At 42.5% G+C, this 15,002-nt stretch overlaps 2 protein-coding genes across 2 annotated transcripts; one reads left to right on the plus strand and one right to left on the minus strand.

Moving 5' to 3' along the window:
- The first annotated feature begins 431 nt into the window (after window positions 1–431).
- On the plus strand, window positions 432–3,161 carry dlx3b (distal-less homeobox 3b). The gene is made up of 3 exons (XM_070926778.1): window positions 432–942; window positions 1,751–1,935; window positions 2,210–3,161. Exons 1-3 carry the CDS (start codon window positions 600–602, stop codon window positions 2,522–2,524), a joined length of 843 nt encoding a protein of 280 aa, XP_070782879.1. The 5' UTR covers window positions 432–599; the 3' UTR covers window positions 2,525–3,161.
- Window positions 3,162–8,922: 5,761 nt separating this feature from the next.
- Window positions 8,923–12,698, minus strand: dlx4b (distal-less homeobox 4b). Its single transcript, XM_070926796.1, has 3 exons — window positions 12,185–12,698; window positions 11,063–11,256; window positions 8,923–9,475 (listed from the first exon to the last, which is right to left on the minus strand). The coding sequence occupies exons 1-3, from the start codon at window positions 12,504–12,506 to the stop codon at window positions 9,221–9,223; spliced, it is 771 nt and encodes a 256-aa protein (XP_070782897.1). The 5' UTR covers window positions 12,507–12,698; the 3' UTR covers window positions 8,923–9,220.
- Window positions 12,699–15,002: the final 2,304 nt, after the last annotated feature.

Genomic DNA, 15,002 nt, shown 5'->3' on the forward strand with positions numbered 1-15,002 from the left:
CTAGGCACTGTTAAGAAAACATTGCATAAAAACATTAAGGGGACGGTCTGGCTGCAGGATTAGGCTTTAGAACGGCTCTGGGCTGCTATTGTGTTGCAACATCTTGGTGCCAGCCTGCAGATGATGCAGTTGGCGAGGAAGAAAGCTGAAGCTACAGGCCCTAGTCGTGTTTTTGTACATACATTCTCTGCATGTTCCCCCAGTGAACAGGTAAATGCAAATCTAAAGAAAAAAAAAACTCACACACTGTGGTATGCGTGCATATGCGCTCTTGGCTGAAGGCTGGGTTTCACCACAACTTCGCCTGAAGCGCAAGAGGTGGAGGAGGAGGAGGAGGAGGGGGGGGGGCAGTGGAGCCAATGAGAAGGCAGCTTCCAGCCCAGCTCTCTATAACTCTGTGTCACAGGGGCTGAGCGATGCCACAACCAAGTTTCTGCAGCTGGGAGAGTTTCAGTGGACTATAGGCTCCTCAGAGCAGTGCGTTCAAAGAGCGCGCGCGCGCACACACACACACCATTTCTTTATTGCGCTTTTGTTTTTGCTCCACAACGAAAGAATCCAGCAGTGGACTTTCTTTACTCCGGAGGGCTGCTTTCACCATGAGCGCCGGACAGACGTATGAGAAGAAGATTGCGTGTATTTTGACCGATCTGCCGGGATCTATGAGTTGCCACCCGAACTCCAAGGACTCTCCCACCCTGCCCGAGTCTTCGGTGACGGACATGGGCTACTACAGCGGACAGACGGCCCACGGCCAGCACGAATATTATCAGAGTCAACCGTACGGACAGCCCATGAACTCTTACCATCACCAGTTTAATCTGAACGGAATGGGAGCCGCTGGAGCGTACGCCACCAAATCTGAATACCCATACACAAATAGCTACAGACAGTACGGACATTACAACAGAGATCACCTGCAGGCCTCACCTCCCAGCTCAGGTAAATGTTGAGAAACCCACCAGAGCTTTCACTGCGGTCGTGTTTACATCCAGTGTGCGTAATGTTCTCTGCGCCTTAAGTCCAAGATAGTCTTGTAAAAAGAGCCCTGATTGCACATGAAAACACGCATCATACTGTATGTTTCTATCTTATTATCTTTATTTTATGTATCAGGCCTATCTTATTATCTGTTTGAGATTTCCCTTTAGTTTTTGGAAAACATTTGAGGTAGAAATGGGGGATAATAAATAAAGGTGTGACATGCTTTCTTTACGTTTCATGCCTCCATAAATTTTAACCCCACGAGGTCAGTGTAATGTTCACTTGCCCGTGTGATTTATTATGTATTTGCAGGTTAAGAGAACTAGCATTTGCTCAGTGGTAGTCTACCGGCTGGTGTTAATGTCGTGTTTTAACAGCCCGCCTGGGAACGAGCCAGTCATTAACAGCTGGCCGTAAAACTATGATGGTTTGATTAAAGCTAATAATATTCACTCCATCAGTTTTAACACGTTACCTCTGGCCTGATAAAGTGGAAATTTGACAAAATAAAATGATCCCGTTTGAGAGGTTTAGTTTTTGATTTCTGTTTTTTTTCTTTGAAGTTGCTACATTTTAGTTTAGTAACCTTGAGGCAATCTTAACATGTCAAAATATTTGTAAATATAGAAATTGTATGTGTTTTTACGCAGACAGAATCACCTGATCTTCACTGTGTCACTTATTTAACTAACTTATGTTCAGTGTTTTACACTGAAAGCTTTTCTTGATGGTGTATTTGATCGAACATTATTTTGTAATTTTTTAGTGAAAGAAGAGCCAGAGCCTGAGGTCCGCATGGTGAATGGAAAACCGAAAAAGATCCGCAAGCCGAGGACGATCTACTCCAGCTACCAGCTCGCTGCTCTGCAGAGGCGCTTCCAGAAGGCGCAGTACCTCGCGCTGCCCGAGAGAGCGGAGCTGGCGGCTCAGCTCGGCCTCACTCAGACTCAGGTAAGCTGTCTGACCCGGTGCAACACCTGATATTCACTAATCGATCAATAGATCTAGAGTCACGTGAGTCAGGGCTTCTCAATATGACCAGCACCTTGATCTGTAATTATCAGCCATGCGTAATTACGCACAGCAGATTTCTGTCTCGATTTGATACACTTTATTTAGATCAAAGTTAAACAATTAAAATGCTCTATATTTTCTCTCAGCAAAATAGTGTTTGTCTTAAGTTTACATGCAACATTTTAAAACCCATACTCTCTTTTTCTCCCAGGTCAAGATCTGGTTCCAGAACCGGAGGTCCAAGTTCAAGAAACTGTACAAAAACGGCGAGGTTCCCCTGGACCACAGTCCCAACGCCAGCGACTCCATGGCCTGCAACTCCCCACCCTCCCCCGCAGTGTGGGAGAACAGCACCCCTCAGAGCACCCCGATCAGCAGACCTCAGGTCCCGCAGCCGACGCACAGCTCGTCGCCGCCTTACCTGGAGGATTATAACAACCACTGGTACCAGCAGGGATCACACCTACAGCACCCGGGCACCGTGCACCACCCAGTCCCGCAGCAAAGCGTGGGAGCTGTTTATTGACACTGACTGGAGAGCAGATTTATCTCCTCTGTTTTTTGTTTTTTTTTTCAAACGAGGTCTCTCCACAATGACTCTGCAGAGCAAAGGTTGACTGGACCGGGAGCAGGCCTGAAGTGAAACGTGGCTTTTTTTTTTTTTTTTTTTTTTTTTTTTTGGATGATCAAGACTGTTTCAGAACCGGGTTTTCCCCACTCACAAAACACATAAGGGATTTCTGATCACTTGTGGCAGCATATTTAAAGGACATCTGGCGTGGTTTTTTTAAATTATTTATCGCTTCTGTAACTTTATAACTTCTTTTGTAAATGAATATGCAAAGTTTTTTTTTTTTAAAAACAAGTAGCCTGACCACAACCCGAATATAGACAAAACTGTGCAGTTGATCCACGCTACGTTCAAATCATGCATGTGGGTTTGTAGAGAGCGCGTCAAAAAAACCAAAAGAACTCAGGTCATATTTATATGGATTTGTACAAAACGTCGAAGGCTGTTAATATGTGTTTATATGCAGAACCACTATGATCATATTTGTTTGAAACGGAACGACTGCACTGTGGTGCTTCCAAAACCATTTTCATATCCATGTAATTAGTCCACTTGTTACATTCATGTCAATTGAATAAAGGTGTTACTTGCATGTTGTGTGTCCAGCCCCTTAATAAACTGGCTACTGGCCAGCCGGTCCACGCCACCTTAACTGCAGTGTCCTAAACGGAGCAGGAAACTTTCATGAAAGCACAGAGAAAATTTTAGCCAACGTGAGGAAGTCAGTGTTCCTTGTTAGGCATCAGTTTCACCATTTTTTTTGTTCAATTAAATCAATCATTTAGATCACTCACTTTGAATCTGGGTGACTTTACTTGGTTAGAATTTGGTTGCAGTGGAAGCAGGTTCATTCACAATTCTAGCTGCGTATTCACAAAACACCCAGCAAGCGTTTCTAATGAATATTTAAATCTGCATCTTTAGGTCTAAATAATCACTCATCCGCTTGACAGAATGACAGTCTTGTGCAGAGTCAGTGGTCGTGTTTACAGTTACGGTACAATGCACTGGGTGACCCTTTTTAAAAAAAAAAAATATTTTTGTTATGTGCAGAACTGTAAATCAAAATTAAAGAACCAGAACCAGCGCATCTTGATCTGTTTTCTCTTTGCAATATATTTTTTTATTAACCTCATAATCTAGTTATCAAAAAAGGTTATTCATCTCACTGACCCTAAATGCTCCACATTGTGCACAGTAGTACAGACTGTATTGGTCACAGCACAGTGAACTAACTGGCTGCCTCTGTGTTTGGCGCTGTGGGCTGCGTGCAAAGCGCTGCAGTAGGAGGCGACATACAAGCAGACATGTTGGAGTCACTCGGTTTTATTACTATTCTGCTGCCAGATAACAAGAGAGAATTCAGCGCGGTGCAAGCAGAGAGAGGGAGAGAGAAGGGAGGGAGGGAGGAGGGAGGAGGGTTTGCGGGGGTGAAGCAAGGCTGTTGCGAGCACACACGCGCAGCAGGATGGACAGAAACGCTGCCAAATCTTGAAGGTATAAGAAAGCAACCTCATTTTTAAATTTCCACTCCAGACTTTGGATTTCACTCTATCGCACTTGACAAAGTTCTCTTGAAAAATCATCTAAGACTGCTGATAAGCAGGTTTTTACACTTGAGCCCGGAGCTCACTCACTTTGTACATATTAATGAAATATTCCACAATACATCTTAAAACATACACACATTTTCCTTTTAAATGTGGGCGACAGGTCTTTACCAGGTGATGGAACCGCCTGTTGGGAGCGACTGTGGCACGAGTGAAACCTGGGGGGGGGGGGGGGGTTCAGTGATCTTCATTAGCTGAGAGATGTCAGTTAAACATGACAACTACTGCGATAATCACTGTTATGACAGCGACAGACGGAGAAATACAACAAACTCCTTTTCTGCGTCTTCACAGCTAATAACTAATGACAGGGAACAACAACCTCAGTTCGGCCACATAAGCAATGCGTTATTAAATATGCTGCACAAAAGGTGCCATGAAGGAGAAACTGCTAATGGCTAATGGATCTTATGGAGCACCAAGGCGCCGTGACGCACGGAAAGAAAATGCACCCACGGCACTGGAAGTTTTATAACCCTTTCTACCGCTTTCAGTAACTAGAATGGTATGCGCCCAGGACTTAAGCTGTTACTGTATGAAACTTTATTGCAATATTGTGTCATTACAATAATTTCAGAATATTACAACTTAAAATGTGGATTTAAAAAATGTTCATCTTAAGCCATCAAATCTCACTGTGTTCCCTGAAGTTTATTTTATTTTTCACCTGTTTTCTGATTTACTAGCATCAAGAAAAATATGTTGGAATATTGGAATATTACTGTTCTATTGATCAAAGAATGTCACTTTATTCAATACAATTCTGGATGGAGATCTGCTCACATTAGAATCAAGTATAATTATTACATCCTTTTGTTAGACTTTCCTACATCATATACCATAAACAAATATGTATTTATATTATTAAAGAGTTTCTTTTGGTGAATATTTTTTCACGTTGAGTGGCTAGAGCTTGCCATGTGCTATTTTATTATTATTATGATTATTTTATATATGAACACATATGGCTGACAAATACACTGGAAATGTTGACTAAGCCTACACACGTTTGAGGCATGTTGAGGCATCTAACATTATGCAACCCATATTAATAGATATTAACTAATATATTCCATCTATTTGATTTATTTTAAGCAGAATTCAGTTGGACTTTATATAATATGAATATGTATATTTATAATGTTATAATATATTTTCTCGTATTGTTTTCCATTGATCACTACGCTTCCAATAATTTGAAATTTATATTGAAATGACCTTTGCACCAAAATGAAGGTTTTTCTATTTTGTGTGTGTGTGTGTGTGTGTGTGTGTGTGTGTGTGTGAAGTGCACTTCTTGGTTTCTTTGACATTTGATTTATTCTACAAAGCACTTTACATATTTCTACCAAACTCCAAACATTTTTTTCAACATTTTGCCACAAATAAAATGAAGCGTGTCACAGCTCTGAATCCTATTTCCCTTTAGTTTATTTCACTGAACTCAACACCAGTTGTCTGCAGCATCACTCATCAGGTCAGTGCACTGTGCTGATTTGACAAAAGCAACATGAGTACTATTGCCTTTTAATATCAATGAAATCTCATCAAGAGTACATGTGACCTCCCTTCGTGGCTCCCTCAGCATGTGTGGCCCTCGGCTGTGGTTGTCAGGGGAAACATTTGTGCCGAAGACAAACGTTGTGCTTGCTACAGGCTGCACTTGTGTGTGTGGGCTGTCAGACGTGTCCATATATGTCATCTCTAAACATTAGCAAGTGTAAGTAGCCATGGAGCTGAACTGTTGAACTTGAATGTGATCCTGCATGGCACAACATCACAGCACCCTAAATAGAGCCGGTGCCCGGGCCCTTATAGGCCCTTCCCTTCCTCCCCCCTGCAACAGTCAACAGTGTGGTGATGGCACTTGTCTCTGGGGTGCAGCGATATGGGTTGAGATGGAGGTCGGGAGCAGAAACGCATCCATGGAAAGACTTCCAGCAGCTGTCCAACACTTAGGGCCGAGCCGCGGCTGCATTAGGATCACTCACTCTCTCCATTTTGCTGTAAACTGGGATGAAATGAAGGGAGAAAGGCATCCTTGACAGCTGTGGACTCGTGAACCCTAGTTGACCTCCGGCCAGGGCCGGACTGGGCTGTGTGCTGATGTTTCACATCCAGTCATCACATCCTGATGAAGCCTTCCCCCATGGTGAGGGTGCTGCTCCAGCATGAGCTCACCTTGACCTACAAACTGAAAATGTTTCCTCCAGACTAAATACATAGAATAGAAAACAAATGAAAAGAAGTTGCAATTCCTGTTTAAATCCATGGTTTGGAATCTAATCTGTGTGTGTGTGTGTGTGTGTGTGTGTGTGCCTTTCTGCCTACCAAACAGTATTCCATCTTTTAATCCCCCTGAGTGTGAGCCCCAAACCAAGTCAAGCCTTCCCTCAGATGAAACCAAATCATGCATCCATTCTCTCTATCAGGGAAGCTGCTCACAATTACCCGCGATGTCAGATCACTCAAGTTAATAACAATAATCACCCCAGGGACCTGCTTTTGCCATTCGCCCATTCAAAGCAACTGGGATTTTAATAACAAGCTATTTTCCCTCTTATTGCTATCCTGCAATTAAAACCCATCAGCCACCTCGTATCTGATAACGCCGACCCTCCACAGCATTGATACAGTCAGACTTGCCTTCATCATTACCCTTCAACCCATCTCCCAGCCTTCCGTCCCCTCCTCTTAGCTTGTCTATTACACGAGGAGCCTTTTCACTTTCCCTTCAATCTGCCTGCATGATAATTGGCCCCCACATTTGAAAGGTCCTACTCTGTCTGTCCAACTCCACAGGCCATTATTCTAATCTGGAGATGTGAAATTGCCTATAATTTTCCCTGATGCCCCGTCAGTTGGTTCAGCAATCCTCGCCTCCTCTTCCCAGGGCCCACATGTTTAACAAGGCACATAATCATCAGGAATGAGGGGAAAAAGGGCACGAGGGATGTGTATGTATATAAAGGAGATGTTAATGTAACACAATGCTTGTCGTTATGTGAGAAAAATCAGCTTGGAGGAGTGAAAACACAGGACTCTGATGTGGCTTTGTTCTTCAGAGAAACATCACTGCAGGCTTTAGACCTCCTGGCTGCTCTTCTCTCAGACTAAAGGTAAGACAGGACAGTATGTGGCCGGCATGACTGCTGACATGGTGGTCATAGCAGATTGAATGTGGGCTGTTATGTGGCATGTTATTTTTGAATGCAATAATGTGTGTTAGTATCTAGAATGGTGTAAATAAATTGCATGTTTTTATCTTAAAAGTAACCGCTGCACCAAATCTCAGTGAGAAAAGTGTTAATTTAATGTCCTTTGGTTGATATGGTTAAAACTACCCCCCCCCCCCTCCATGCATTGGACGTCATGAGCCTTGATGGAATGACATCACACATGACAAGCTACACCTTTAATAGAAATATACTGTATTTTCATAGCAATACTAGTACTATTAGGGGGAAATTTCTCCACAGAAACTGCATGTATGATTGGTTAGTTGTTTTTCTAATCCCAGTGCGTGACATCAGACAAATTGTATGTAATGTTTGCCAGACAGCCAAGACAGCAGGGTGACGAATGAAAAAGATAAAAAGAAGCCATTGGATGTTTCTTTAACGCGCTACTCGGCTTCATTTATAAGAGCTTAACCCTCCAATTTAATCAAGAGCACCAGCCCAGATTGCGGGGTGTGTGTTTGCGAAGATATAAATAATCAATTCTCTGTTTAAACATGTTTAAGCGCCAGAATGTGCAAATCAGTGCAAACGACTATAAATCAGGCGCGAGTTGTTGGAGGAAGAGCACGGCCATTTGTCATTTTATCACGACAAGGGAGAGTTTTCTGCTTGAGCTCGTTCGAGACGAGAGTGGAGGAAAATGTCGTTGAAATGCTGGCTTGCACATCCTTTCTCCTCTCTGGTGAAAAAAGGAGAAACGTAGACGTTCCTGACACCTTCAGAAGCAGACGAAAAACGTCCTTTCTTTTTCGGTACAAAACATTTATTTGTTTAGCTTTTATATATATATATATGACTGTTCTCTTGTTGCAATGCTGCGTTTTTAATTCAAAGAAACTATTTGGAAGGCGTGTGTCGTCAGAGCCCACTTGCCCGTGCGTAAAAGTTACACTAAACACAACAGCCGTGCGTAAAAGGTGGCACCCCGCATCCTTTGGTTTTAAGGGATGGGTATTCTGTTTGCTTTAAATTCAAAGCAATTATCCTAAAACATGAAAAATAAAATGAAGAGCGGAGAAGATATAAGAAACCAATATTCTTTTTTCTAAACAGGAATCAATCCCCACGTGTTTTGACTAAACATGACCGTAGGAATCAAGCAGATCTGCAGCTTTTCATGTGAGTGTTGACGGACAAAAGACAACTGATAGCCCAGCTTTGAATTATCACACGAGCTGAGCTGTGGAGGTGAACAAATCTCGAAACATTACAGTAAACCAGTCTCGAGCTATTTCACCCACAGATCCGGAACGCCTTTCCTTTCAGTCTCAGCTGAGTCCGGCCATTAATCTGGACTCCTGTAAGCACTCACAGTGTGATGAATAAAGTCTCACGCTCATCTATTTGCTTTTCGCAACCCAAACAAACAACATGCCACACAACACATTTATAATAATAACGTCATTCCAACAGCTATTTATTTGCATAATGCTCAAAGCATTGGTTAGACCAGGCAGCTGAAACTCTTTTGCTAATAGAGTAGACTCACGCACACAATATATTCTTTCAAAAATGCCTTTATCCAGAGTCTCTAGTTAAACTGCACACTCTTTATCCACATTTCAGTGAGTTTATAAACTCAGTGACATTATAACAAATCTAAAAAATATATTTGATGCCAGGTGGGATTTTTGCAGTGAAAAAATTGAGTTCAAAACGCACACGAAATACAACGAATATGAACAGGTTCTATTAAAACACACAATTCAGTTCTGAGAAGAGGCCTCGAGAGAAACCGGCGAGGTTCAGTGTAGTCTGAAGTGCCCCTCATGTAGGCCCGAGCACCAAAAACAGTCCACTCACATCATCTGAGGCCTGGTCATCGCGTCCTGGTGAGCATGGTGGTTTGGATACCAGTGACCAAAACTGTTCATGTAATTATTTGGGTGCATTTGGGCTCCTTTGTTCGCCATGGAGACCTCCCAAAGCTGGGGCAAGCCGGGCGAGCAGGGAGAGATGGAGCTGGTGCTGTGGAGATGCTCGCCCTCTGATCCGCTGCCATGCTTCATGATCTTTTTATACTTGGAGCGCTTATTCTGAAACCATATTTTCACCTAAAAAAGAGAAAATGCACATAATTGTCACTGTGGTTGACGATCAGCAGTGATATAAAAGGAAATAATACTGCGAAGGGCTTTTTATGAGCTTATTTCCCTTCAATTAAGCTCAATACACTTTTCAGAATTGGCCTGAAGTGAACATTTGGGAACAATAAAAAGGGAAAAGTCCTCATAACTCTCATCTTTTCTCTGTTGTTTTTTGCAAATCCCCGGCCCGCAATGTTAGCCACTCAGCCTCATGGTTGAGTGGCACTTGTAATCCATTAAAACTGAGCTCTCCTATTCGCTGTTTTATGAGTCCAATGGTGCGTGACGGTGACAGCAACAAGCCGAGACTAAAACTGTTGTGAAATAAAAAACAGCCCATACAGCGCTGTGGTAGGTCACTGAAATATCTGCTGATCCCAAATAAAATGGCTATTTTTACACGAGAACAATGGTCTGAATATTCACAAATGCCAACAAAACGCCCAAATGAAACACTATATAAACATCTAAGCACCAGCAGCATGAAAGGCAGCGTATAACTGGGAGATAATTGTTGAGATAAATGTTGAGGGATTAAAGAAAATGTGCAGGAGGCAGCTCAGATGACAGAGTCGATTCCTTTGTTCAGCAGTTATTTCGAAGCTTAAAGTCAGACGACTTTTTCTGGATGAAAGTGGAGAGAGAAGAGGAGCAAGGACACATCTGAAGACCTCGTATTTTGTCCCTTTTGAGAATGATAAGTTGACAGCGAGACGTGCACCTGCTTGTCTCCATGATATATTTGCACATGCACACCTCCAATTTCAATATTTTTTGTAAATATCTAATTCACAAAATGAATCTAAATAAGTGCAGAAGATGCAGCACGTCTTTGCATTAATGAGTTGTTGCATGTGCAAAAATAAAATGGAAACAGTAAATAAACAAATAAATATTAAATTCGATTACAGCTCATAAGGACCTGGTTTCATTTCACAAGATATATTTTATAATAAACTATTGCAAAACACTTGAAATCCGCTGACATGGCCTAATTTTGCAGACCTGTAATGGCTAATTATTTTTTTCCTTATGATCATTTTGTAACTGCGGTCAGGCTGCATTCACTGAGAGCACTTCAAGGACCAGTGTTGACAAAGAAGTAGAGCCATGAAATTAAGCACAGTAAATAAGGCATGCATTAAAGGATTGAGTTACAAATCACAACAATTTGGTTATTCATTTGATCTCCAGAAGCGCGGTGATCCTTAATAATACAGCAGAGAAGAGGTTTCCTCTTCAGCCGTTTCAACATCCTCTTTCTCTCAGCAGCGTGTCTCTGCACTCTGATTTACGTTTAATTCAAGACTTTTACACATAAATGTATATGTTTATTAATATAGAATATTAGTAGCTGTATTTAATGAGACACTAAATGTTAAAAAGGTCGGGCCTGCTATTTAAGGCTGGACGGTTTTGATGAATAATTGTGAAATTATGATGCACAACTTTAATTACTTAATCCATTAATAATAGTGTGCATATATATGTTCGACCCTGCACCCTTTATTTCCCCTGATCCATTCAGGACTGCTGGGTGAGTTGAAGGCCCACCTGAGTCTGGGTGAGTCCCAGTTTGGCCGCCAGGTCTGCGCGCTCCGGTAGGGCCAGGTACTGGGTCTGCTGGAAGCGCTGGTGCAGAGCCTGCAGCTGCAGACTGGAGTAGATGGTCCGAGGCTTCCGGATTTTCTTCCCCTTGCCATTTAGACGAATGTCCCTGTTCTCAATCACCGTGGACTTCTCGCGATCTTGAGAGAAAACAAAAAATGAGACGAAACAATTAGAGTTTTGATTTCTCTTAACGCTGTAGGTCAGATGTCACGTTTGAACAGACGTTCAGCCTTTTCCTGACCTCATAAATAAACAAATCTACCATCTCAAACAACGACAAGTACAAACAGGAAATATAGAGCCAGATACTGCACTGCGTGCTATAAGCACAAAGGTCTCAGGGGCTGAAAACCAAACAATGTTAGCGTCATCAAACCCAGCGGCCATAAACTGTCTGATTATAGTTTGATTAAATGAAGTCTTCTCTAGTTTAAGCTTATTGTCTTAGTGAGGGATTCACGTGGCATTGGTACCTTCACACTTTAACAACAAAAGAATGCAAGAAGAATCATTTTGAAAGTGGGAAATAGGAGCACTCCCACACGTCCACTGAGATGAAAGGACTAGGCTATTTTCTGGAATCGTTTTTTTTTTTTTTTTTTGTTAAATGTGCACTAACTATGAGGGCAAAAACGAGTTCCTGAGGTAGGCCCAGGCTACATGGGCCATAATTGGGCTTACCCACAGAAAATTATGGTCAATAAAATTAATGGCACCATCTGCCTTCATTATATAACATGAGTGGTAAAGCGGGAGCATCCCAGAGAGGCGGTGGCTGAACGCTGGGCCTTGTTTGGACATTAGTGACCGAGTTAGAATATTCCTGCTGGCGTCCGTGCCTTAATTTAACTTTCATAATGAGACCGTATTAATGACGAAAAATATGACTTATTTTCAACTCACTAAATCTTCAAGTGGACTATTTTTTCTCACCAGGAACATGTCAGGGAAATTGCGCGCCCACGTGCGTAATTGCGCTAAAGCATCATGGCAGATCTCTTTTTTTCTTTTTTTTTTATAGTGATACAACAATTGAGTCCGGCTCGATTTGACTTTCTCACATACCTGTCTGCTCTAATCTGCTGTGGGCCAGACTGCTGCTGTTGCTGTGATTGCTGTGCTGGTAGGACATGTAAGCGGACGGGGGATGAGCGTTCACCGCGCCGGGGTAGGCGTAGCCCAAAGAGCGGCCATAGGACGCGCTGCCAGGAAAAGGACTTTCGTGCTGGGAATGCCCCGCAGCGTGGAAGCCGTGGACGGGGTAAATGTGAGAGAGTCCCGAGGAGTGCTGCTGGTGTGCCGGGTGTCCGTGGCCGAAGTCTAGAATGGCCGATTTGGAGGGATCTGAGGCGTTCAGACTGTCAGGCATGAAACCCATAGACATCATTAGCTAATACGCGAGTCCATAAACCCGTCGCTCTGAAGAGGGTTTCATGAGGTCTGCCGGGCAGCGAGGAGAACCGGGAACAAATCCACACTTATGTCCGATGCATGGCTCGTGAAAAACAGTTTTCCGCTGTGGCAAGTTACAGTTTGCATGTTCAAAAACATCGACTAAAATGCGAAAAGGGATCCTTCTTTACATCATTGGAGGAGCTGACATGGTTCTTCAAACACCTCCTGCCTGCAGAGCCTCAGACACACTGCCTTCCATCTGCGAGCTCTCTGATTGGTCTTCAGCAGCCAGCTGTCACTGGAGCTCCACCATTAACTTCATTAACATAGATACAGGATGCAGCTCTGCAGCCAGCAGGGACCTCCTTCCATAGGTTATGAAATAATCTATCATCTGGTCATATGTAGAAATGTTGTACATTATATTATATATACCATGAAGTCATTCACACCAGAAAAATGCGTTAAACATATTCAACAGATTCAATTTGGCTAAATAGATCTCGTTTACTCATCGAAGTAAAAAAAATGTTATTTTACTGTGACAATTTAATTGAGTTTCAAGAGGAAAGGTTCGATAATTAGCCAAGCATATGCGTAAAGCTCTTTTATGGATAAGGTGTAAAGGACTGCAGGCGCATATACAGCCTAAATAAAAGCTCGACCTATTAGCTCAATCTTATCTGGTGTTAATAAGTCAAATAAAATCAGATTTGACATTGTTTCGTTTATAAAATGCGCTTGTATCATGCGCTTAATTCTGGCCAAAAATAGAGTTTAAATTTCCGCTATTCTAATAATAGTTTGAATTATGTAATCAAGTTTATTAGAAACCCTGTGTTCATTTAATCGAATAGATGACGAACAGGTTCATTTCTTTCCGCTGCGGCACCGGCTGATGAAGGAGTGCACTGCTGAGAGTTTCTGACTCGGTGACTCGGTGACTCGGTGGTCTTCGGGATGACCGGGAAAAAAACATTTTCTGATATTTAGAATTTTGCACCTTTAATTTAACAGCAAGCCTCCACGTTTTATGGGAAGTTCTTGCAGAAAAAACACGAATCAAATCTATTTATTCTATTATCGCAGGGACACAGCGTTGTTTACACTTGTGTGCGCACACACACACATTACATGAGCCTTTACAAGACACGCTGACTCAGGCTTGTTTTAGGAAGGACAGCTACACATTTCACTGCTCATTCAACACAGTTTCAACACAAAATAGCCAAATTAGGGGATAACTGATGTACAGTAACTAATGACAAATTAGCACCAGTGCGTCAGGATATATAGATATTCAATGACACACATTTCAAAAAGTAAAGTGAAATACTAGGATAAATGCTTTAATGATAATGATAATAATAATAATAATAATAATAATAATAAGAAGAAGAAGAAGAAGAAGAAGAAGAAGAAGAATAGGACAGTGTTTTTATACACACATTACTTTAAAAACCAAATGAAGATGAATATTTTAATATTTTATGGAGAAGGAAACAGAAAGAAGAAGTTCTCCCTCCAAAAGGATGTTGGGGGAGGTGATGGGGGGGGGGTTATAAAACAAGGCAAACACAAACCTGCCTAAAGAGGGCGGGTTGTGGTGCAGACTGCAGAGTCAGCAAAACTCACAAGGTATGCATGTGGATACAGTGTGGGAGTGGGGAGAAAACGGTGACCACAGGCTCAAAGAGAGAGCCCCCTGTCTCCATAACTCAGCCTCTGTTGACTCAGTCTCAAGCAGAGTGAATCCACAGGTGGAGACGAGCACAGTGGGAGGAGGAGAGAAGGGTGGATGTCCTGCCACCAAAGCCATTTTTTTTTTTAATGAAGCCTAGCGTGTTACAGCACAGTTTGATACGGATCTCACCTCTCGTCTCTGCTGAATCACATGTAAGCTGCAGTCAAATTATAAACAGAGTGTTTGGTGGGTTGAGCGTGGTGCTGAGCTGCTGTCCAACCCCGTCATTTTGGTCATGTCCTACCCTGCCTGCAACTACTGGGAACCCAGCAGCACTAAAGGGCCTGCTGGGGGCTGGACTGCTTCCCGATTCCCCACAGGCCTCAGCCAAGCAGCCAGCCAGAACAAAGCCACAAATTATTATCATAGTAAAATTTCAGTCACAATAAAAAAAAATGGCTGCTGTGAGGCCAGTTTCATATTGTGGGTGCGAGTTTCTGACTTCACACATCAGGCAGCGCAGCTGTAAATCCTCACTGGGAAATTATATCACGAGAGAATGCAATTCTGTGGCTATGTCTATTAGGAATTTACTGCAGCATTATTGGTGCTGGGATTATCGTAGCAATATGGTATTTGCAGTTGGCAGTGACAGAGATTTTTGCTGCTATAGGAGCAGGTGTTGCATTTAGAGCCCATGTTATCAGCAGGGAAACCGTATAACTCACAGGAAAGTCACACTTTTTGACGGATGAATGGGATCAGGAAGGTCAAATGAAGATAATCACAACATGCAAGGCTTTG

Source organism: Enoplosus armatus, chromosome 20, assembly GCF_043641665.1.
Source record: "Enoplosus armatus isolate fEnoArm2 chromosome 20, fEnoArm2.hap1, whole genome shotgun sequence".
Lineage (NCBI taxonomy): Eukaryota > Metazoa > Chordata > Actinopteri > Centrarchiformes > Enoplosidae > Enoplosus > Enoplosus armatus.

Coding starts and splice junctions, on each gene's coding strand:
- dlx4b (XM_070926796.1), bottom strand. CDS start 12,506: ATGATGTCTATGGGTTTCATGCCTGACAGTCTGAACGCCTCAGATCCC. Junction 11,257..12,184: donor CAGCAGATTAGAGCAGACAG/GTATGTGAGAAA, acceptor TTTTCTCTCAAG/ATCGCGAGAAGTCCACGGTG. Junction 9,476..11,062: donor TGGGACTCACCCAGACTCAG/GTGGGCCTTCAA, acceptor TCTCTTTTTTAG/GTGAAAATATGGTTTCAGAA.
- dlx3b (XM_070926778.1), top strand. CDS start 600: ATGAGCGCCGGACAGACGTATGAGAAGAAGATTGCGTGTATTTTGACC. Junction 943..1,750: donor GGCCTCACCTCCCAGCTCAG/GTAAATGTTGAG, acceptor GTAATTTTTTAG/TGAAAGAAGAGCCAGAGCCT. Junction 1,936..2,209: donor TCGGCCTCACTCAGACTCAG/GTAAGCTGTCTG, acceptor TTTTTCTCCCAG/GTCAAGATCTGGTTCCAGAA.